The 24136-nt window shown below is 33.4% G+C and overlaps 1 protein-coding gene across 2 annotated transcripts in view; it reads left to right on the top strand.

The window, feature by feature from the left end:
- Positions 1 to 21950, top strand: part of LOC114334480 (metal regulatory transcription factor 1-like) — a 33133-nt gene extending 11183 nt beyond the window's left edge. Inside the window, exons 2-4 of one of the 2 annotated variants that reach the window (XM_028284522.2) lie at positions 12391 to 12667; positions 14513 to 15058; positions 21771 to 21950. In XM_028284522.2, coding sequence (XP_028140323.1) covers positions 12391 to 12667; positions 14513 to 15020 — 785 coding nt within the window. In that variant the 3' untranslated portion in view covers positions 15021 to 15058; positions 21771 to 21950. The remainder of the gene's footprint in view (positions 1 to 12390; positions 12668 to 14512; positions 15059 to 21770) is intronic. The other variant, XM_028284523.2, reaches the window with a different exon arrangement.
- Positions 21951 to 24136: the final 2186 nt, after the last annotated feature.

Genomic DNA, 24136 nt, shown 5'->3' with positions numbered 1-24136 from the left:
GTAAATAAACCCTTACAGAGAATGTGTAGAAATGCAAACAAATTTAATAGTAATGATTTTTTTCATTTATCACTAAGTACTATTAAGAATGAGATTGAAAATACCTTTTTATGTAATCACATTGTGCTTTAATAGTTTAGTTAAATTTAAGTTGATTTGTAAAAATGGCAAGTCCGTAAATAAACATTACAATACATTTGATATACCTAATCCTACGTGTTAATTGGCAGATTGATACCTTGATGGAAGGTTGTCACTCTATCTTTTGCGCGGTTGGCCAATACTTCTACCAATTGGTGATTTATGTCTTGCTATTTTGACCACACATAATGTCTCCCCATTCTGCTTATGTGATTATTGCATTCTTTTTTTTTTTATTTATTGTCCATTCATTTATAATGCTACATTTTCTTCTAATGGCTTATTACGTGACAGTGTATTTTATTTCCATTACTTGTTCAATACTGATGCCATATCAATAGGACTTTTTAACACTTATCATTTGTTTCAAGCTTCTGTCATATATCATATATTAATAGAATATTCAAGTACATTTTGCTCGATACGCTAGATTTAAATTGCAGATTCTCAATAATTTTAACAACAATGATGTTCTTCAGCATTTGAATTTGTCACTTCTTGTAAATAGACGAATAAAACTAGCAATGCTTTTTATCTATAAACTAATTAACGGCTTTTTTAACTGTCCTGAATTACTATCGGAAATCCGAATTAATACAACCAGTTACAACTTACGAAATCCTTCTTTATTCTATATTGAGTATCAACGTACTAATAGGGAACTTGCACTAAAAAATTTTTTTGCATAAAATTGTTAATTTATGTTTTAAAATGTTATATTCAAAATATTACGTCTTAACAATTAATAGTGTACGTACAACATCTGATCAAAGTTCCGCGCCTAAAATTTCCGTTTCAAACAACTTCAAAGGCGCGAGCTGGGGTCTGACGTCATAGGCCACTCGTATCGTTTGCCCGTTCGATGGGCTATTGCATTTAATGCAGTTTGCCCATAGATAAATAATATAGTTGAAATATCTTGTTTTACTCTGTGGCAAAAATGATTTTTTCTGTGACAGGCAAAATATTAACATTTTATCTCTGTTGACATGTATCAAAAAGTTCTTTTTTATGAAATTACTTTTGTCTGAAAAAACTTCTGTGAGTTTTGAAAAAACTTCTTGTGTTGAAGAACAAAGAAGAAACAAATAACTTAAAAATAAACAAAACTTTTAGTAATAAAAGTAAGAGTAACTAAAAAGTATTGGTGCTACTATAGTATGCGGTCTACAGTCTGGTTTCTACTATAGCTTGCGGTCTACCGAGGGATGCCGTGTAAGTATAAGCTGAGATGATAAAGATATTAACTTGTAAAATTACAATAATGATTCTTCTTATTTATGCGTATTATTAACTTTGTAAAGAAGGATTTTGTTGGCTATGTACACGTTCTATCGGTACGTCTGCTAATCACCATAATCTTTTCTCAGAAGGCTTTGAACACAATAATGAAAGGCTCCAGTAGGTACTAATAAACAATACAATAAAATATAATATTTATTATAATGCAAATTACACCGTAATCTTTTCCAGGATATACGAAATCCTTCGATTAGAGGTACGTAGATCAAACCCACGAGGTAAACCGCATACTATAATATAATGGTACCAAACTATTGTTATAAACGGTTTAAACATGCTTATTAATACCTCTTACTTATTTGCCTTGACACCTCGCATTTCTCCAATAGAATAGCTTTCACTACTTTTTATAAAAGTTGCCACCATGAAGACATCAACGGTAGGTAAGTTGTCAGACTTACCCTCGTCCGTCATATTATGCGTTTTAAACTCTTTACAAAGTAGCACTCAACTTTATCAATTTCAGTTTCAAACTAAGCTGATTGGGGAACTACTTATTACAATATACAGTATTATGCGTTTTAAACTCTTTACAAAGTAGCACTCAACTTTATCAATTTCAGTTTAAAACTAAGCTGATTGGGGAACTACTTATTACAATATACAGTATGTCCCTGTAAGTTGTATCCATATGGAAAACTTTTTTATTATTAGTTTTACGAAAAAAAAGTTATTCTTCATAAAAAGCTCTGCATGGTCCAAAACCTGAGATTTAACTATCAAATATCAAATTTTTTAAATATTATACGAGGTATGTCAAAAAGTTTGAATTTCACTCAAGAGTAAAATAGCTTTATTTCTCACAATATTGAAATTTGCTATTATGAAAAGTTGTTTGGAATTAAAAAATATGTTCTAGTATGCAATTACATCGTTCTAATAGAAAAATTATTTTTTTGAAAAATTATGGATAACTAACATTATTTTCAGTTATTTCAATTCAGATAACTCTTTTATTATTAATTTTACGAAAAAAAGTTATTCTTAATGAAAAGTTTTGCATGGTCTAAACCCTAAAATACAACCATCATATGTCAAATTTTATCAATTTTATACGAGGTATGTCAAAAAATATGAATTTTGCTCAAGAGTAAAATACGTTTATTTTTCACAATACCGAAAATTATTATTATGAAAAGTTATTTAGAATTAAAAACTATGTTTCAGTATGTAATTACATCCTTATAATTGAAATATTCTGAACTATAAAGGTACTTTACTTTTGATCTAAATTTATCTTTTTTGACATACCTCGTATAAAATTAATAAAATTTGATATAAGATGGTTGTATTTTAGGTTTTAGACTATCCAGAACTTTTTATTAAGAATCACTTTTTTTGTAAAATTAATAATAAAAGAATTATCAGAATTGAAATATGTAACTGACTAGTTAGGCCGTACTAAATCCATAGAATACTATACTTTTATAATATACTATACTCTAATATACTATACTATAACATTGCGCTTCCGGTTAAAATTTTTAAACAGAAACGTTATAAAAAACGAAAAATATACATCTTGCTAAGGTACGTCGAATAATATATCGCTTATACTATTTCTGTGAGTTTAAAACGGTACTTCCGGTCGCAACTCAAAACCCTATACCCGAGATCAAAATTATCGTCTTTAATACCATCTTTGAGTCATAAACTTTCATTTGACACCCCACTTGTATTAACAAAGAAGGAGTAAAATTTGCAGAAGGACTTACAGACGGGTCATGAAACCGGAAATTTCTTTCTTTCGAGCAACCCGTGCCCTATCCCTATACAAAAATCGTACTCCTAAAAAACCGAAAACCACGCCCTTGATCGGGTTTAAATCGACACGAAAAAATTGCAAGAAATTCAAAAAGCTTAATTTCAAACGTACAAACCTCATATTGCCCCCACACCTATACAAAACTCGCACCCCTTAAAAAATACGAAGGTACGCCACTAAAAGGTTTGAGATCGGCACAAAACAAATTTAAAATGCTTAAGTCCAAAAGCACAAAGCTCATATTCCTCCACACCTATACAAAACTCGCACCCCTTAAAAAATACGAAGGTACGCCACTGAAAGGTTTGAGATCGGCACAAAACAAATTTAAAATGCTTAAGTCCAAAAGCAAAAACCTCATAATGCCCCCCACATCTACAGAGAACTCGCACCCCTTAAAAAATACGTAAGTATGCCCCTGATAGGGTTGAAATCGGAAGACAAAATTGAAAACAATTCAAAAATCTTAAATGAAGAAGCACCACTCTGATTTTGTGTTGTCACCCCTGAATAAAATCCGTAATCACGCCACTGACAGAATTAAAATTGGCACGAAAAATTCGCAAAAAAATTCAAAAATCGTAAGTCCAAAAGCATCGATCTAATTTTGAAGTTTTGTTGAAAATATCGCCATTTTTCCCCCTTTTTTCCCCATGGATGCGCCAATGATTAAAACTTAGTTTTTCGAATCCGCCACATCAAACCATTTACAACAATAAAAGTTTGACCAAAATCGCAGCTATGGGGGTGGAGCTATGTCACTTCTTCTGTTTTTTTTTGGCATTTCCCATCAAAAGTTGACAAATTCAAAAAACGTATATTTTTCGTCTCGTCGATACGCAAATTTTGATGTCTCGCGAGATTTGATACGTTTCGCCGTAAGGGTACTACTGGGGCCTGAACTCAAAAAATTGACCTCATTTTAGTAGCCACCTCCACCCTTACCGTAGGGGTTGGAAAAAAGTCGAAGTTTTGTGGAGTATGGGAGCTGTGGAATATTTGGTCTATGGCGGAAATTTTACAAAAGTTTGAAAACTCTGGGTACACGAGGGACGACATCGTCATTTTTGGCCATTTCATCAAAATTTCCCCTTTGCTACCCTAAAAAAATACGAAGGTACGCCCCTGAAAGGTTTGAAATCGGCACAAGACGTATTTAAAAAGCTAAGTCCAAAAGCAAAAACCTCATATTGCCTCCCACACCTATAGAAAACTCGCACCCCTTAAAAAATACGTAAGTATGCCCCTGATAGGGTTGAAATCGGACGACAAAATCGCAAACAATTCAAAAATCTTAAATGCAGAAGCACCACTCTGATTTTGTGTTTTTTTTTTTTAATTTCACCCCTATGCAAAATTCGCACCCCTTTAAAAATCAGAATTCACACCCCTGATAGAATTTAAATCGTCACGAAAAAATTGCAAAAAATTTAAAAAGCTTAAGTCCAAAAGCATGAAATTTATATTGCCCTCTCAGACCTATACAAAACTGGCACCCCTTATAAAATACGTGGTACGTCTTAGACATGATTGAAATCGGACCAAACAAATTGCAAAAAATTCAAAAATATTAAATATAAAAGAACAATCCGCATTTTGTGGTTTTTTTGAAAATTTCAACCCTATGCAAAGCTCGTACCCCTTAAAAAATCAGAAACTTCGCCATTGTCAAGGTTAAAATCGACACAAAAAATTCTCAAAAAAAAATTAAAAGCTTAAGTCCAGAAGCACAAACCTCATATTGCTACTTACACACCTATACAAATTCACACCCCTTAAAAAATTCGAAATTACGCCACTGATAGGGTTAAAACGGGCACGAAAAAATCGCAATAAATTCAAAAAGCTTTTCCAATAGCACAAATCTCATTTTATATATATTTTTTTTAATTTCACGCCTATGCAAAACTCGCACCCCTTAAAAAAATCCGTGACCACTCCACTGACAGAGTTAAAATTGACACGAAAAATTCAAAAATCTTAAGTCTTACAGCACACACCTCATATTACCATCACCATATCTATTCAAAATTCGCACCCCTTAAAAAAACGAAAGTACGCCCATAACAAGGTTGAAATCGGCACAAAAATTCTCAAAAATTTTTAAAAGCTTAGTTCTAGTAGCACGTACCTCATATCGCTAGTTACACACCTATACAAAAGATACTCCTCTTAAAAAATCCGAAACGACGCCACTGACAGGGTTAAAACCGGCACGAAAAATTCGCAAAAAATTCAAAAAGCTTGTCCAAAAGCACAAATCTCATTTTGTGTTTTTTTTTTTAATTTCACGCCAATGCAAAATTCGCACCCCTAAAAAATCCGTAATCACGCCACTGACAGAATTAAAATTGGCACGAAAAATTCGCAAAAAAATTCAAAAATCTAAGTCCAAAAGCATCCATCTCATTTTGAGGTTTTGTTGAAAATATCGCCATTTTTCCCCCATGGATGCGCCAATGATTGAAACTTAGTTTTTCGAATCCGCCACATCAAACCATTTACAACAATAAAAGTCTGACCAAAATCGCAGCTATGGGGGTGGAGCTATGTCACTTCTTCGGTTTTTTTTTGCATTTCCCATCAAAAGTTGACAAATTCAAAAAACGTATATTTTTCGTCTCGTCGATACGCAAATTTTGATGTCTCGCGAGATTTGATACGTTTCGCCGTAAGGGTACTACTGGGGCCTGAACTCAAAAAGTTGACCTCATTTTAGTAGCCACCTCCACCCTTACCGTAGGGGTTGGAAAAAAGTCGAAGTTTTGTGGAGTATGGGAGCTGTGGAATATTTGGTCTATGCCGGAAATTTTACAAAAGTTTGAAAACTCTGGGTACACGAGGGACGACATCGTCATTTTTGGCCATTTCATCAAAATTTCCTCTTTGCTACCCTAAAAAAATACGAAGGTACGTCCCTGAAAGGTTTGAAATCGGCACAAGACGTATTTAAAAAGCTAAGTCCAAAAGCAAAAACCTCATATTGCCCCCACACCTATAGAAAACCCGCACCCCTTAAGAAATAGGTAAGTATGCCCCTGATAGGGTTGAAATCGGACGACAAAATCGCAAACAATTCAAAAATCTTAAATGCAGAAGCACCACTCTGATTTTGTGTTTTTTTTTAAATTTCACCCCTATGCAAAATTCGCACCCCTTTAAAAATCAGAATTCACACCCCTGATAGAATTTAAATCGTCACGAAAAAATTGCAAAAAATTTAAAAAGCTTAAGTTCAAAAGCATGAAATTCATATTGCCCTCTCAGACCTATACAAAACTGGCAACCCTTATAAAGTACGAAAGTACGTCCTTGACAGGATTGAAATCGGACCAAACAAATTTCAAAAAATTCAAAAATATTAAATATATAAGAACAATCCGCATTTTGTGGTTTTTTTGAAAATTTCAACCCTATGCAAAACTCGTACCCCTTAAAAAATCAGAAACGTCGCCATTGTCAAGGTTAAAATCGACACAAAAAATTCAAAAAGGTTAAGGCCAAAAGTACAAACCTCATATTGCCATCCCCACACCTATTCAAAACTCGCACCCCTTAAAAAATACGAAAGAACGCCCATGGCAGGGCTATAATCGGCACAAAAAATTCTGAAAAAAATTTAAAAGCTTAAGTCCAGAAGCACAAACCTCATTATGCTACTTACACTAATATACAAACCCACACCCCTTAAAAAATCCGAAATTACGCCACTGATAGGGTCAAAACGGGCACGGAAAAATCGCAATAAATTCAAAAAGCTTTTCCAACAGCGCAAATCTCATTTTATATATATATTTTTTTAATTTCACGCCTATGCAAAATTCGCACCCCTTAAAAAAATCCGTGACCACTCCACTGACAGAGTTAAAATTGACACGAAAAATTCGCAAAAAATTCAAAAAGCTTAAGTCTAACAGCACAAACCTCATATTACCATCCCCATATCTATTCAAAATTCGCACCCCTTAAAAAAACGAAAGTACGCCCATAACAAGGTTGAAATCGGCACAAAAAATTCTCAAAAATTTTTAAAAGCTTAATTCTAGTAGCACGTACCTCATATCGCTAGTTACACACCTATACAAAAGACACTCCTCTTAAAAAATCCGAAACGACGCCACTGACAGGGTTAAAACCGGCACGAAAAATTCACAAAAAATTCAAAAAGCTTGTCCAAAAGCACAAATCTCATTTTGTGTTTTTTTTTTAATTTCACGCCTATGCAAAATTTGCACCCCTAAAAAATCCGCAATCACGCCACTGACAGAATTAAAGTTGGCACGAAAAATTCGCAAAAAATTCAGAAATCGTAAGTCCAAAAGCATCTATCTCATTTTGAAGTTTTGTTGAAAATATCGCCATTTCCCCCCCCCTTTTTCCCCATGGATGCGCCACTGATTGAAACTTGTTTTTTCGAATCCACCACATCAAACCATTCACAACAATAAAAGTTTGACCAAAATCGCAGCTATGGGGGCGGAGCTATGTCACTTTTTTTGTTTTTTTTTATTTTTTTTTATTTTTAATTTTTTTTTGACATTTCCCATTAAAAATTGAAAATTTCAAAAAACGTATATTTTTCGTCTCGTCGATGCGCAAATTTTGATGTCTCGCGAGATTTGATACGTTTCGCCGTAAGGGTGCTACTGTGGCCTGAACTCAAAAAGTTGACCTCATTTTAGTAGCCACCCCCACCTTTACCGTAGGGGTTGGAAAAAAAGTCGAAGTTTTGTGGAGTATGGGAACTGTGGGATATTTGGGCCATGGCGGAAATTTTACAAAAATTTGAAAACTCTGGGTACACGAGGGACGACATCGTCATTTTTGGCCATTTCATCAAAATTTCCCCTTTGCAAATTTTTTGTGCCGCCCCTGTTCGATCTATCGGCTCCAGTCAAAAATCACACTTATTCCTAACGCTTAGCATCAAAACGCGCTAAAATTTTATCGCGTTCGACCAACCCACCCCCAACCGCTATGAAAAACTCGCTCCCCTTAAAAAAAAGGAAAGTACGCTCCTGGGAGAGATAAACATTCAACTAAAAAATCGCAAAAAATTAAGAATGGTTAAATCCAAAAGCACAACATTCTTCTCTGAAAAGCACACGATTTACGTCCATCTGAAATTTTTTTTCAACTTTTTGCCCTTTTTTTCAATTTTTTCCTTCAACCCGCAAGTTTGCGATTTTTTTGTGACGCCCCTGTTAGAGGTAGTATCCCCGGGTCAAAAGTGACATTTATTCCCAACCCTTAGCTTTAATACCCAACGAAATTTTTTCGCCTTTGACAATCGCACCCCCCTCCCCTAAGTAAAACTCGTACCCCTTAAAAAATCTGAAAGCACGCCTCTGATCGAATCGAAATCCGCACCAAAAATCATCAAAAAATTCAAAAAGCTTAACCCGGAAAGCACAAATCTCACCACCTCGTACTTCCGGAGCTACAAAAACACCCACTTGTGAATTATGTATATAGACTAGTTAGGCCGTACTAAATCCATAGAATAGTATAATTTTATAATGTACTACACTCTATACTAATATACTATACTATAATAAGACCCTTATGGTTAGAACTTGTTAACCAGAAATGATTTGCTAAGACACGTCGAATAATATATCGCTTATACTATTCAGTGAATTTAAAACGGTACCTCTATTTACTACTCAAAAACCTTTTTGTTAGGTCAAAATTCTCACGTTTTCCGTACAAACTCGCACCCCCTTAACAAATACGAAAGTACGCCACTGACAAGAGTCGAAATCGGTACAAAACAAATCGCAAAAATTCAAAAAGCTCAAGTCCAAAACCACAAGCCTTATATTGCTCTCCCATGCATATACAAAACTTGCACCCCTTAAAAATACGCCACTGACAGGGTCGAAATCGGCAAAATCGAATCACAAAAATTCATAAACATTAAGTAAAAAATTGCAAACCTCATATTGCCCTCCCCACGCGTATCCAAAACTCGCAGCCCTTAAAAAATCCGAAACCACGCCACTGTCAGGGTTAAAATCGACACAAAAATTAGAAAAAAATTAAAAAAGCTTAAGGGCCAAAAGTACATTATATTGCCATCCCCCACACCTATTCAAAAACTCGTACCCCTTAAAAAATACGAAAGTACGCCCATGACAGGGCTAAAATAGACACAAAACATTCTCAATGTATTTTAAAAGGTCAGGTCCAGAAGCACAAACCGCATATTGCTACGTTCATACCTATACAAAACTGACACCCCTTAAAAAATCCGAAACGACGCCACTGACAGGGTTAAAACGGGCACGAAAAATTGGCAAAAAATTCAAAAAGCTTTTCCAAAAGCACAAATCTCATTTTTTATTTTTTTATTAATTTCACGCCCATACAAAACTGACACCCTTTAAAAAATCCGTGACCACGCCACTGACAGAGATAAATTTGACACGAAAAATTCACAAATAATTCAAAAAACTTAAGTCCAAAAGCACAAACCTCATATTACCATCCCCATATCTATTCAAAATTCGCACCCTTTAAAAAAACGAAAGTACGCCCATGACAAGATTAAAATCGGCACAAAAAATTCTAAAAAAAATTTAGAAGCTTAAGTCCAGACGCATTAACCTCATATTGCTAGTTACACATCTATACAAAACACTCTCCCCTTAAAAAATCCGAAACGACGCCACTGACAGGGTTAAAACCGGCACGAAAAAATGGCAAAAAATTCAAAAATCTTGTCCAAAGCACAAAACTCATTTTTTATTTTTGTTTTTTTAATTTCACGCCTTTGCCAAATTTGCACCCCTAAAAAATCCGTAACCACGCCACTGGCATAATTAAAAATGACACGAAAAACTCGAAAAAAATTCAAAAAGCTTAAGTCCAAAAACACCAACCTTATTCTGTGGTTTTGTTGAAAATATCGCCATTTTAACCCCCTTTTTCCCCCCATGGATGCGCCACTGATTGAAACTTGGTTTTTCGAATCAGCCACATCAAACCATTTACAACACTAAAAGTTTGGCCAAAATCGAAGCCATAGGGGCGGAGCTATGCCATTTTTTCTGTTTTTTTTTTATTTTTTTTATTTTTATTTTTTTTTGACATTTCTCATCAAAAATTGAAAATTTCAAAAAACTCGTATTTTTCGTCTCGTCGATGCGCAAATTTTGATGCCTCGCGTGATTCGATACATTTCGCCGTAAGGGCGCTACTGGGGCGTGAAGTCAAAAAGTTGACCCTACTTTGGTAGGCCCCCCCACCCTTAACTTAGGGGTTGGAAAAAAAAGAGAAGCTTTCGTAAGTATGGGAACTGTGAAATATTTGGGACGTGGCGGGAATTTTACTAAAATTTGAAAACTGTGGCTACACGAGGGACGACACTGTCATTTTTGGCCATTTCATCAAAATTTCCCCTTTGGGAATTTTTTGTGCCGCCCCTGTTCGATCTAGCGGCTCCAGTCAAAAATCATATTTATTTCTAACGCTTAGCATCCAAACGCGCTAAAAGTATAGCGCATACGGCCAACCCACCCCCCACCCCTATAAAAAACTCGCTCCCCTTAAAAAAAAGGAAAGTACGCTCCTGGGAGGGATAAACATTCCACCAAAAAATCGCAAAAAATTGAGAAAGCTTAAGTTCAAAAACACAACATTCTTCTTTTAAATCCACCCGATTTACGTCCATCTGAATTTTTTTTTCAACTTTTTTACCCTTTTTTTCTTCAACCCGCAAGTTCGCGATTTTTTTGCGACGCCCCTGTACGAGCTAGCCTCCGCGGGCTAAAAGTGACACTTATTCCTAACCCTTGGCTTTAAAACCCAATGAAATTTTTTCGCCTTAGACAATCTCACCCCCCACTCCTAAGCAAAACTCGTACCCCTTAAAAAATCCGAAAGCACGCCCCTGACCGAATCCAAATCCCCACCAAAAATCATCGAAAAATTCAAAAAGCTTAACCCCAAAAACCACAAATCTCTCCACCTCGTACTTCCGGAGCTACAAAAACGCCCCAATTTGAATTATGTATATAGAAAATAATGTAATTTTTCAAAAAAACTGTTTTTTCAATTAGAAGGATGTAAATGCATATTAGAATATAGTTTTTAATTCCAAACAACTTTTCATAACAGCAATTTTCAATATTGTGAAAAATAAAGCTACTTTACTCTTGAGTGAAATTCAAATTTTTTGACATACCTCGTATAACATTCATACAATTTTATATCTGATGGTTAAATTTTAGGTTTTGGACCATGCAGAGCTTTTTATGAAGAATAACTTTTTTTCATAAAATTAATAATAAAAAAGTTTTCCATATGGATACAACTTACAGGGACATACTGTATAAGATGAACATAAATAATACCTAGGAATTTTCCATTAAAGACGATTAAAATGGAATATACCCGTGATACCTACCCTAATTGCGTTGTTTCCGACTGCTAGCCCGTGGCCCGTGACGTCGGACCAATAGAAGGACGTTCAAGAGCCTCCTAAGATATTTGAATTTTATAGCATTTTCAAAGCGTCGTAATTAGCGTACGGGTTAAAAATATTTGTTTTTTTCGCATGCAAGCGTTTTAAGATCATGTTACCTTAGGTTTTTTAATATCATTTTAATATTTAAAAATTTATGTAAGTTCCCTATTATGGTAGAAATGATCCGATGACTAGAGCTCTTAGGCACTTTAACACATATACTGTTGATCCATTTTTTAGTTCAATTTATTCTTTTAGGCAATTGTTAAATTGTGTTGATCATGTTTAGTTTGTTTATGGTGTTACATCATATTTTTAATGTTTTATATTGTTTTTTATTGTATATGTTAGAATTTAACTATATCAACTATTTTATAAATTATTGTATTACTTTTTTTTGAACAATGGTGAAACCGTTAATAAATAAATAAATAAATATTGTACACGGATTATACGACATGACAGAAGCTCAAAACAAATGATAAACCCTATTTCTATTTTACATCTGATTGGTTCTTTACTGATTACTATTGTTTGTTTTGTGGGATGAAATTGTCATATTGAATTCTTTTGCTCTTATGTTAAAACTGTGGACTTCATCTTGGGCTATCAGTATTGCGTCGTCTGCACAACAGACTTCTTTATTTATTTATTTATATATATTAACAGGGCTATAGAAGTTTCAATATTTTTAATGAAATATGTTTTTTAGGGGAACGGCCTTATAGATGTGACTACCCTCGTTGCACAAGAAAATTTGCCCAGTCGGGACAACTCAAAACTCACCAAAGGTTGCATACAGGTGAAAAACCATTTATATGTGCAGCTCCTAACTGTACTAAAACATTTACACATGCCAATCGACACTGTCAAGACCATCCGGACTATTCTCTTAAAAGGCTGAATGCAAAACCTGAACCTAATCTTAATAAAAAGTATGATGAAACTCACAACGCAGAAGTAAAAGAATGGTTGCTACAATGGGATAAGTAAGTATAGATATTACTTTTACTGTATTACTTTATTATCTACTTCTTTTTGTACAGGCATGACTCTGTCTCTTTTTTCAATGTGCCTCCAGTAAGTTGTTCCTTCGTTTTTGTGATCTTTCCACTGATCGTTTTCCTATTGGGGAACAGTCTCTTGCTGTCCTTACTACATATTCTACTTGCTGTCATTTGGCTTACGTGGTCATTCCGTTCTACTCTTCTGTTTCTTACCCAGTTATTAAAGATCTCTTACTCATCTCCGTTGTATATCTGCACTTCAAGCTCTATCCCATAGTGTTTTACCATCATTTTTAGAAGGGTTGCCATATCTGCTGTTTCAAGCAATCTTTTTGTTCTTTCTGTGTCAGGCCGTGTTTCTGCCGCATATGTAATTATTGGTTTGATGGTTGTTTTGTAGATTCTGCCTCTTTTTGGATATTTTATTTCTCAATATTGTGTCATTCATGCAACCTGCGGCTCTGGTGGCTCTATTCACTTGTTCTTCCACTTCTGTTTCTAGATTTCCAGAGCTAGATAGTGTGAATGCTAGATATTTAAACTCCATCACATGTTCTATTATCTGACCTTCTGTCTCCAATTTACATCTTATTGGATTTGCTGTTATAACCATGCATTTTGTCTTTTTTTTTTTATTGGTTTAAATTGGTGCAGCATATGTTTTAAATCATCTTCACTTTAAAATTAGTATTGCATCGTCTGCATAGCAGATTATTTTAATTGTTTTGCTCCGATTTGGTATCCTGTTATAGTTCTCACTTCTTTTATTATTTCATCCATGATCAGGTTGAACAATAAAGGACTAATGGAATACCCCTGTCTTATCCCATTGCCAGCTTCAATTGGGTCGTCAGGTCATCATCTACTTTTACTTTTATTTTGTTGTTCTGGTAGATGTTTTCGATCGTGTCAATTATTCCTAGAGGTATAACCAATGAGTATATCTAACCAATCTTGAGTATAACCAATGGATAACATCCTTTAATTTGACCCTGTCAAATGCTTTCTCAAGATCCACAAAACAAATATGCCAGTTTTGTTGTATTCTAATGATTTTTCTTGACTTTGCCTCATTATAAATATAGCGTCGGTGCATGATCATCCCAACCTAGAACTTTATTACCTAAACAACACATTCACAAAAAATATAAATTTATACGTTATATGAGGCTATGTGTGCAACAAGGGTGAACTCGCCATTGACTTGTCATTAGAGTTCACCCTTGTTGCAAGCATAGCCTCAAATATTTATATAACTATGATGTTTAATTACAATTTCCATAATATTTTGATTAAGAACGTAAATATTGTCAGATCTAGGTGGGCTTTTCTAGAGAAATAGAAATTGTCCTTCAATCTGCATATAGGACTTACAAGAGATAAGTCTATAAAACAGCTTGGTTTCATTAAGTGGCATACCAAAGTTTTCGTAAGATTTTGTCTCTACAAACTCTATACTTTTCTCTTGCCTGCTCCCAACTTAAGAATTCGACTGTGATCTGGTTTTCCTTTACTCATGTACCGAAAAGTTAGAAAGTTCAAAGAAGATTTCTTATGTACAATTCTTTTAAAATGTGTAGACCTTATTATTATTCTATTATGATCAATTTTTTGAATCTGGATTCTCTTCTTACCAGTAGAGTAAAGTAGTAACTTTGTAATGGAATAATCAAATCTCTGAATTGCTCCAGCCAATTTGTTTTCATATTCACTTTTCCATGTAATTCATCACAGAACTAATTAATTATGGTATTTTTTTGGATAAAGAAAGTTTTTCTGAAAGTACTTTCGAAACACATAATTAATTAGCTTACTTTTATCTTGTAGAAGAAATACATCATCTAGTGCCAAAGAAAATTTTGACACAACACCAAAAAAATCGATGTTTCAACAAGAAGATTCAGCTTGTTGTTTAGAAGGATCCTCATTCTTTTCCAGTAGCTCGAAATCCAGTTTAATGGATGATATTGAAAACTCACCAAAGTCTGATACAGAGTATAGTTTTAATCCCAGTAGTTTAGGACAAGAATTACAGTCTTCACCAAAAAGAACACCTTCAGAATTACCTAAAAAACGTTGGTTAAGAGAAGCAGTGCAGAACCAGAATCTCTGGGAATCAACTATAGATTTAGCCTCACCTATCAATTGGGGAGATGAGACTTATCCTGAACCTGAGAGGAGGAGTGAAACAGCACATACCTTTAATGAAAAACAGGATCGCCCCTCTGTATTAGTTTGTGTCCAAGGTGGAAAAAGTAAAGAGATTTCAAGCGATGAAATAGAAGGAGCCATGGCTCTTGTAGAATTAAAAAACAGCATTAACTATAGGATTTAGTTGCCAATCCTTCAGCTGCAGAAACACGCAAAAAGTATGTAAGTATATATAAAATTTCAATATACACTCAGGTGCAAAAAAATCGATCCACTTAAAAATTTGGTCATTTTTGATGCTCTAATTTCCTAAACCTGTTTTGTCCGATTTAAGTGATTTTTTTACCATGTTATAGCCTTATTCATTAACCATATCGCTGTAATAATATTGTTGCTAGACAGGTAAACTGTCATTGTATATTGGGTGTACGAATCAAACTGTGTTTTTTTCTCCAAGTTCGCATCACCCTGTGGACTATTCTAGCATTTATAAAATACTGAAATTAAAACCCAACTAGTCTCAGGTTTTCTTAACATTCTGTTTTTAGATTCATTTGCTTATGTTGGATAATAAAAAAGTTAGGTACTTCAACAACTAGTCATGTTCGTCATCAGTACAGGGTGTTTCTAAATAAGCGCGGCAAACTTTAAGGGGTAATTTTACATAAGAAAATAATGACAGTTTGCTTTATAATCATACGTCCGCAAACACTTCGTTTGCGAGATACGGGATGTTCAATTTTTTTTACAAACTGAGGATTTATTTATTGCTTTAAAACCAGTTGAGATATGCAAATGAAATTTGGTGGGTTTTCAGACGTAGTTATTGCACATTTTTTGACATACAATTAATAATTTTTTGGGGGAGGGAGAGAGAGACTTCGTCTTTCAATGCCAGATGGCGCTAGCCACCTACTATCATCACTTCAGTTGCAGTGGATGGGAAAACCTCTCGATACGAATCAGTTAAAATATGGAGAACAGTGCCTACGTTCCTTCCGATGAAGGCTCCAATAAGAGCCGAAAATCGCGATTCAAGGGACTGGACTGCACTCCGTATTCTAATTGAAAAGTAAGATTGTTTTGCCTTCGCATTGCAACTGAATAAAAATGGTATACATTTTTATTTTAGTAATTTTTTATTCACCATTGGCGTGCATACGGGTAAGGGAGCGTTCAAGTATTACGTAACGCGATTTTTGAAGATTTTTGACCCCCACTCCCTACGTAACGCACTCTAATGGGCGTTTAACTATTGTGTAACGCAATTTTTGAAGATTTTTGACCCCCCAACCTGCGTTACGTAATACTTGAACGGCCCCTAATATGATCGGTCATAATATCCGTTTGCGCGCCAATGGTGAATATTAAATTCTTAATTGTATGACAAAAAATGTGCAATAACTACGTCTTAAAACCCACCAAATTTCATTTGCATATTTCAACTGGTTTTAAAGCAACAAATAAATCGTCAGTGTGTAAAAAAAAATTGAACATCCCGGATCTCGGAAACCAAGTGTTTGCGGGCGTATGATTATAAAGCAAACTGTCATTATTTTCTTATTAGTCCATTCTTTCACGGTTTTTGCTCTAAATTTTAAAGAACCGCTTGGATTGACATGAAATTTGGCATGCGTATAGCTTACATGTCAAAGAAAAAAGTGATATTGTGCCGATGTGTGCTTTTGCCCTGGGGGTGACTTTACCCCCTCTTAGGGGTGAAAAAATATATCTCCAAAATAAGTCCGGAAATGGGTAAACTAACTAATTTTAAGTAACTTTTGTTCTATAGAGCTTTTTCGCCAAGTCAACACTTTTCGAGTTATTTGCGAGTGAATATGTTAATTTTTCAACAAAATAACCACATTTTTAGACGGTTTTTCGCAAATAACTCAAAAAGTGAGTATTTTGTCGAAAAAAACGTTCTTAGCAAAAATATAGCCTGTAAAAAAGTAGAAAAAATGGTGTACGCGTTAGGTCTCTGGATCTCGTAGAACTAGAGTTATAGCCAATGAAAAATAGATTCTTATTCACCAAATTTCAAATAGAATATTTCGATGTGAAATATCCAAAAAATTAAGCGGTTTTTGGGGAAAACCCATTATAACTTTTTAAAGTGTTTAAAAAAGCTTTATTTCTGTTTTTACAAAAAGTTTCTAGCATTAAATTTAAGCAAGTTACGCTCAAAATAAAGTTGGTCCCTTTTGTTTTTGCAAAAAAAAATCGGGAAGACCAACCCCTAATTAGCAACTTAAATGAAATTAATCGTTACCGCTCCACAAATTATTTTACTTATGTTGTGTTTATATGATCTGTAAGTTTCATCGATTCAAAGTGCTTATTTTTGAAAAAATTTGGTTTCAAAGTAAAATTTTTAAAAATTTAAATTTTGAAAAATATGCTTTTTTTCAAAATAACTTAAAAATTGTTAGATACCAAAAATCTCGAAAAACAAAAAAGTCAGATTTGCTTTTCTGAATATCATGTATTTTTTTGTTTTTCTGTTAGACAAAAATTGATTAAGATTTGGTGTTTCTAAATTTGCATACATTCGTGATCAGTGACTCGTTCAACCCCTTTTAACTACAGCCCTTTCAATAGTAAGGACTTTGAACCGATGAAACTTACAGATCATATAAACAATATATACACGAGTCAAGAAACTTGTGAAGTCGTAACGATTAAGTTCATTTAAGATACTAATTAGGGGGCGATTTTCTCGATTTTTTTACCAAAACCAAAAGGGACTAACTTTATTTTGAGCGTAACTTGTTTAATTTTGATGCTAGAAATTTTGTTTATAAAACAAAAATGAAGCTTTTTTTAAACACTTTAAAAAAGTTGTAATAAGTTTTCCCCGAAATGTTCTTCATTTTTGGTTATTTCACGTTAAAATATTCCATTTGGAATTTGACGAATATGAACCTATTTTTCATTAGCTATAACTCTGCTTCTAGTAGGTGTAGAGACGTGATGTATACACCATTTTTTTAAATTTTTTACAGGCTATATTTGTGCTAAGAATGTTTTTTCGACAAAATACTTACTATTTGAGTTATTTGCGAAAAACCGTCTAAAAGCGTGGTTATTTTGTTGAAAAAATAAACATATTCACTGCCAAATAACTCGAAAAGTATTGACTTAGTGAAAAAACTCTATAGAACAAAAGTTACTTAAAATTAGCCAGTTTATCCATTTTTGACTTTCTTTGGACGAATATTTTTTCACCTCCCAAGAGGGGGTGAAAACCACCCCCAGGGCAAAAGCACATATCGGCACAATATCACTTTTTTTCTTTGACTTGTTAGCTATGTGTATGCCAAATTTCATGTCAATCCAAGCGGTTCTTTAAAAGGGCCTAGCCGGGTAAGATGGTGAAAAGTGCCCCCAACTCGATTTAAATTCCATATAGGCCACTTTTTAGCACATATAGAGGAACTCACTTTCTGAAATTTTTAGCCCCCTAGGTGGTCACGTGACCCCCCTAGAGCCTAATTAGGCTTTTTATGTTTTTATTTTTTATCTCAGCAGTATCAAGAGCTAGCCAAAAACTTTATTTAAAAAAGTTGTAAGTTTTAAAAAGATCTATATGAAAAATTTTTTTTAAATTTTTTGGCGGGAAATTCGAATTTTTAGAACAATTTTAAACTTTTAAATAACTCTGAAAAAAAAACTAAGACACTCGTTTTTACGGAAATCAATTATAACGTGTATTTTTGCACAATCTTTCACCCTGAATTTTTTCACATTTTTAAAATTGGTGAAACGTACCTTTAAAAATTAAAAACCGCATTTTTTCGTTTTTTTTTTTCGTTTTTTGATACATTTTTATACATATTTTGCACAAAAAAGTTAACACCGTCACTAGAATAGGTAAAAAACTGAAAAATAATTGGAGTTTGCTTTATAACATTTTTTTGTAACGCCATCCATTTTCAAGATACAGGGCGTTGAAGAAAACCAAATTTTACACATTTTTTACGATTTTGCTGAAACTACTGGCAACATTGTAATAAAACTTGGCGGGTTTTAAGAGGTAGTTATTGTGCATGTTTTGACATACAATTAAGGATTTGATATTCATCATTGGCGCGCATAGGGGTAATGGTCTGAACTTTTTAAAGAATAAAGATAGTACGCCACTGACATATTTCAAATTAACAATCGTTTTTGAATTCCTCGTTCAATTTGTGACAAAAAATCTATCTTCTTATTTTTTCATACGACGCGCCATTTTTATTCAAAAAATAAAAGATCTTAACCCTTACAAAGCGTTCGAACTTCTAGTAGAACGAGGAATTCAAAAATGATTGTTAATTTGAAATATGTCAGTGGCGTACCATCTTTTTTTCTTTAAAAAGTTCAGACCATTACCCGTATGCGCGCCAATGATGAATATAAAATTCTTAATTGTATGTCAAAAAATGCACAATAACTACCTCTTAAAACCTGCCAATTTTTATTGCAATATTGCCAGTAGTTTCGGCAAAATCGTAAAAAATGTGTAAAATTTTGTTTTCTTTAATTTTCTTTAACGCCCTGTATCTTGAAAATGGATGGCGTTACAAAAAATTTTTATTAAACAAACCCCAATTATTTTGCATTTTTTTTACCTATTCTACTGACGGTGTTACCTTTTTTGAAAAATATGTATAAAATTGTATCAAAAAACGAAAAAAAACCGAAAAAATGCGGTTTTTTATTTTTAAAGGTACGTTTCACCAATTTTAAAAATCTGAAAAAATTCAGGGTGAAAGATAGTGTAAAAATACACATTATAATTGATTTTCGTAAAAACGAGTGTCTTAGTTTTTTTTTCAGAGTTATTTAAAAGTTTAAAATTGTTCTAAAAATTCGAATTTCCCGCCAAAAAATAAAAAAAAAAATTGTTTCATATAGATCTTTTTGAAACTTACAACTTTTTTAAATAAAGTTTTTGGCTAGCTCTTGACGCGGCTGAGATAAAAAATAAAAACCTAAAAAGCCTAATTAGGCTCTAGGGGGGTCACGTGACCACCTAGGGGGCTAAAAATTTCAGAAAGTAAGTTCCTCTATATGTGCTAAAAAGTGACCTATATGGAATTTAAATTGAGTTGGGGGCACTTTTCACCATCTTACCCGGCTAGGCCCTTTAGAGGTTTTGCAATATTTTACCGTTAAAGAACGGACTATATGTAAAATTACCACTTAAAGTTTGTCGTACTTATTTAGAAACACCCTGTACTGATGACGAACATGGTCAGTTGTTAAAGTACCTAACTTTTTTATTAACTAACATAAGCGAATGAATCTAAAAACATAATGTTAAGAAAACCTGAGGCTATGGTTGGGCTTTAATTTCAGTATTTTATAAAATGCTAGAATAGTCCACAGGGTGATGCGAACTTGGAGAAAAAACACAGTTGATTCGTACACCCAGTATACAATGATAGTTTACCTGTCAAGCAACAATATTATTACAGCGATATGGTTAATGAATAAGGCTATAACATAGTAAAAAAATGACTTAAATCGGACAACTGGTTTAGGAAATTCGTGACATCAAATTGACCAAATTTTCAAGTGGATCGATTTTTTTGCACCGCAGCGAATGTATACAATATTAGTGATGTAACGAATATTCTCATTCGTGAATATTCACATTATTGAAATTTGTGAGAATGTTTTGCTAATATGAATATCAGAAAAAAAAATAATTTGAAGATAATATAAAATTAATAAAATCAAAATCTATTCAGCTTTCATCTTTTTTTATTAACCCTAGAAAGGTGGACCATTATTTACTGGCTATTTAGGTGGACTTTGTCATTTTTAAGACATCTGGCACAAAATTAGAAAAGAAATAAAAAAATATAATTATAAACACCTTTATTACAAAAAATTAGAAAACATGTATATCTTAACACTCTTAGTAAGTGGCACAAAAATAAATAGAGTCGATGTACACTATTTGTGTGCACATATTGTATATACATATTGTCCAGTCCGTAGAAACCATTCTAGTAAACTTTGAACAGCTTCTCTACTTGGTTATCATTTGTCGTCTCTCAGAGAATAACTGATGATAAATTCTTGTTCCTAGTAGCACATTTTTGTTACACTCTTCTAGCACAAAAACCATATCATTCAGTCTCTCTTTAGAAAATTTTATATTAGTGATAGTAACAAAGCAACAGGAACTATAAAAATAGTCTAATGTCAAACTTTTAAGCAAGTTTAGTGTCAAAAGTCATAGCCAACTAGTAGAATATTATGTATTTTTTAATATTAACACACCAACAATCTGAACTATTTAGATATTTTGATATCTCATCCAATATTAACAAATTAAGAATCAATCTACATGACTGTGTTTTTTTTTGAAAAATTATTTTTGATTGAATATTTTCATGGTCAACATAATAGGTTTGTTCGTAGTACGATCCAAACGATCAGCAACCGTTTGTCAACCATCAGACGCATGCGCAGTTAACAGTTAGCGATGCGCAGTTTACAGTTAGCGTTCGAAGACTACGAACGCGCATGCGGCTGATGGTTGGCAACGGTTGCCGATCGTTCAACAAACAAACCTAATAAAAAAATTTCACCTAAATTGTTGTAATTTTCGTTTGACTCAAAGAAGCACTAATAACTTACACATTAAAGCAATTAGGTATAGGTGATACTTACGAAACAATAAAATACCATAACATCTCTGTTAATGACTATATTAAAAATCGTTTGAATATTAATATATTTTTTTGTTCATTGCTCAGATTACATTTTTTTGTTCACACTGTATATTTGTATATGTGTGTGGGTCTGTGTGTCTGTTAAATATTTATTACCTATTTCATGAAATGTTTATGCATTTACCAAAACAACACATTTTCATTATGTTGTTTTTTATGTTAGTACAAAATTATTTCTATTAACTTTGGTTTTTATTTTTTAGTTCATGACTTCCAAAGACAGCCTCGAAGATTAAAGACGACATTGTATTGTAAGCAATTTGTATAGGGGTTATCACTATGTTTATAGTTTTTTTTTTTTCAAAGTATTAATTCTAAGGTTCTGAAAAATTATTGGAAAAAAGTGAGTATGTGAAATAGATGTAGAAAAAATTTATTGAACTGTTTCTAAAAGTGAAAAGTGTTTTAAATAAAATGTATGGAATGGGGTCAGAATGGAATCAGATTCAACTGAAAACTGTTATTTGCAAGCATCAGAACATCCTAGCTAGAGTTAAAGCCTATCCTAATGATATTACGTTGCAAAACCCGCTCAAGAAGGCAGAGGCAGAAATTATCGTTATTGGAAAGGAACAGAAAAGTCTCTTCGAACACCTCAGAGTACACCAGAAATCCGTAAATGCCAATTTGATAAAGAATGCTCTTGAAGAACGAAGATCTAATCTCACCAGTGCATTGGACAGAGCTAGGAAGCAGCGTGCAACGAACAACAAACTGAAACGAAATGATTATCTCATGTCTACAATTTCACCGCCGTATACTAGCCAACTCATCAAAAGGAAAAGAAAGCAGGAACGTATTTCACTTCCACTTCCTAATAGTCCAAGTAGAGATTGTGATTGTGTATATATTGTAATAGTGATTGTGTAGAGAAACATACTGCGGTCGGTCAAGCGAAACGTAGAACAGGGGTTACTGAGAGGGTATCAAAGTTGCTTTTCTACGAAGGTAATTAAATCCATTTACTGAGGCTGAAAATCAGTACACACATTCTAAATTGAATATAAATAGAAGTTATTATAGTCGGTCAGCTGTATGATGGGACAGAGCCGGTCGGTCGGCCCCAGTGAATGTACAGGGTTATTCACTATATTTTGACCCCCTTGTAAACTGCTTTATTTACAGAATTAGAAAAAAATGTAAAATACAAAACCTATTCAATTTTTAAATGATGATTTTTTGACATACAGTGTGTCAATTTGAAAAGTAAAAACACGTCAAATTTATTTGGGGGGGGGGGGCATTTTGTAGACCTGTTTTCAACTAAATTACATCAACCCTATAGCGGGGGTGGACACAACCCCCCAAAATCTTTTATGGAAAGGGGCTGAGTGATACCTCATTTTGAAGGTCATTCAATTACCTTTTCAAAAATACCACATGCCTTATATTTCTTTTCAGTATTTTTGGAAAATCTTGGACTCAATACTCTAAAAAAATTTGGAGTTCTGAACTCTATACTTAATATCTTTACGGTTTTACTTGATTTCACTCACTTGAATACTTCAAAAAAATAATCTAAATACTTCAACACCCAAAAAAAATTCAATTTGGAGTTCAATACTCCAAAAAAAATTTTGGTGTTCTGAACTCGATATTTAATTATTAAAATGAATTATAAAAAAATTGAAATTACTGAAAAGAAATATAATGTATGTGGTATTTTTGAAAAGGTAATCGAACGACCTTTAAAATGAGGTATCACTCAACCCCCCTTTCCATTAAAGATTTTGGGGGTTATGTCCGCCCCCGCTAGAGGGTTAGTGTAACTTAGTTGAAAACTTTACTATAAAATGTCCCCCTCACAAATAAATTTGACTTGTTTTTGTATATTTTTAGATTTTCTATAGGGACCAAATTATAGGGGTGGCAACTTTTTAAATTGACACCCTATATATATATATATATATATATATATATATATATACACATTACTCTATTAATACCAAGCCCACTATATTAGTCAGACAACCGGAAGCCCACCCTTAATACGCCCGATAGAGGAGTGTATTTTATGTAGTTATATAGGAAATTCTAAAGTTAGTAAAGGCAACCTTTGAGGGGTAAGTTATTTTAATACACAAATAGTAGATATATGGTTTAGGTCTTTCGAAGCCCAAACATTTGAAGGCAATACGAAGCCAATTGTATAAAATGTTTATATTTACCAGACTATATGAAGCCCGACAGGGTTGTCAGATTTCTCAACTTTCACTATTTTATATTGCGTACCTGATCATATTTAAAAATGATCTTTTCGTACAAAAATCGGATTTGTTTAGGTTTAAACATTTTTGAAAATAAAATATATATTATTTAAAAGTAATTTATTGGAACTAAAAATAATCTATGTGGTTCAGTAAAAATAAAAATAAGTAATCACTTCCTTTCACGGAATGTATTATACACATATGTTTTTATTCGGACCCAGTCCTTATTTTCGAACACGTGTGGATGTAGTTTCAGTAGTTCGTCACATTCATGTTTCCGAGGGGTAATTTTTTTTTCAATATGTTTTTCAAAGTACTGAAGTAAAACTTGTTTTTCATTATCTGACCATTTGGCTCTG

This window comes from Diabrotica virgifera, chromosome 10 (assembly GCF_917563875.1).
Source record: "Diabrotica virgifera virgifera chromosome 10, PGI_DIABVI_V3a".
NCBI lineage: Eukaryota > Metazoa > Arthropoda > Insecta > Coleoptera > Chrysomelidae > Diabrotica > Diabrotica virgifera.
This window is presented reverse-complemented; position numbering and strand designations above follow the sequence as displayed.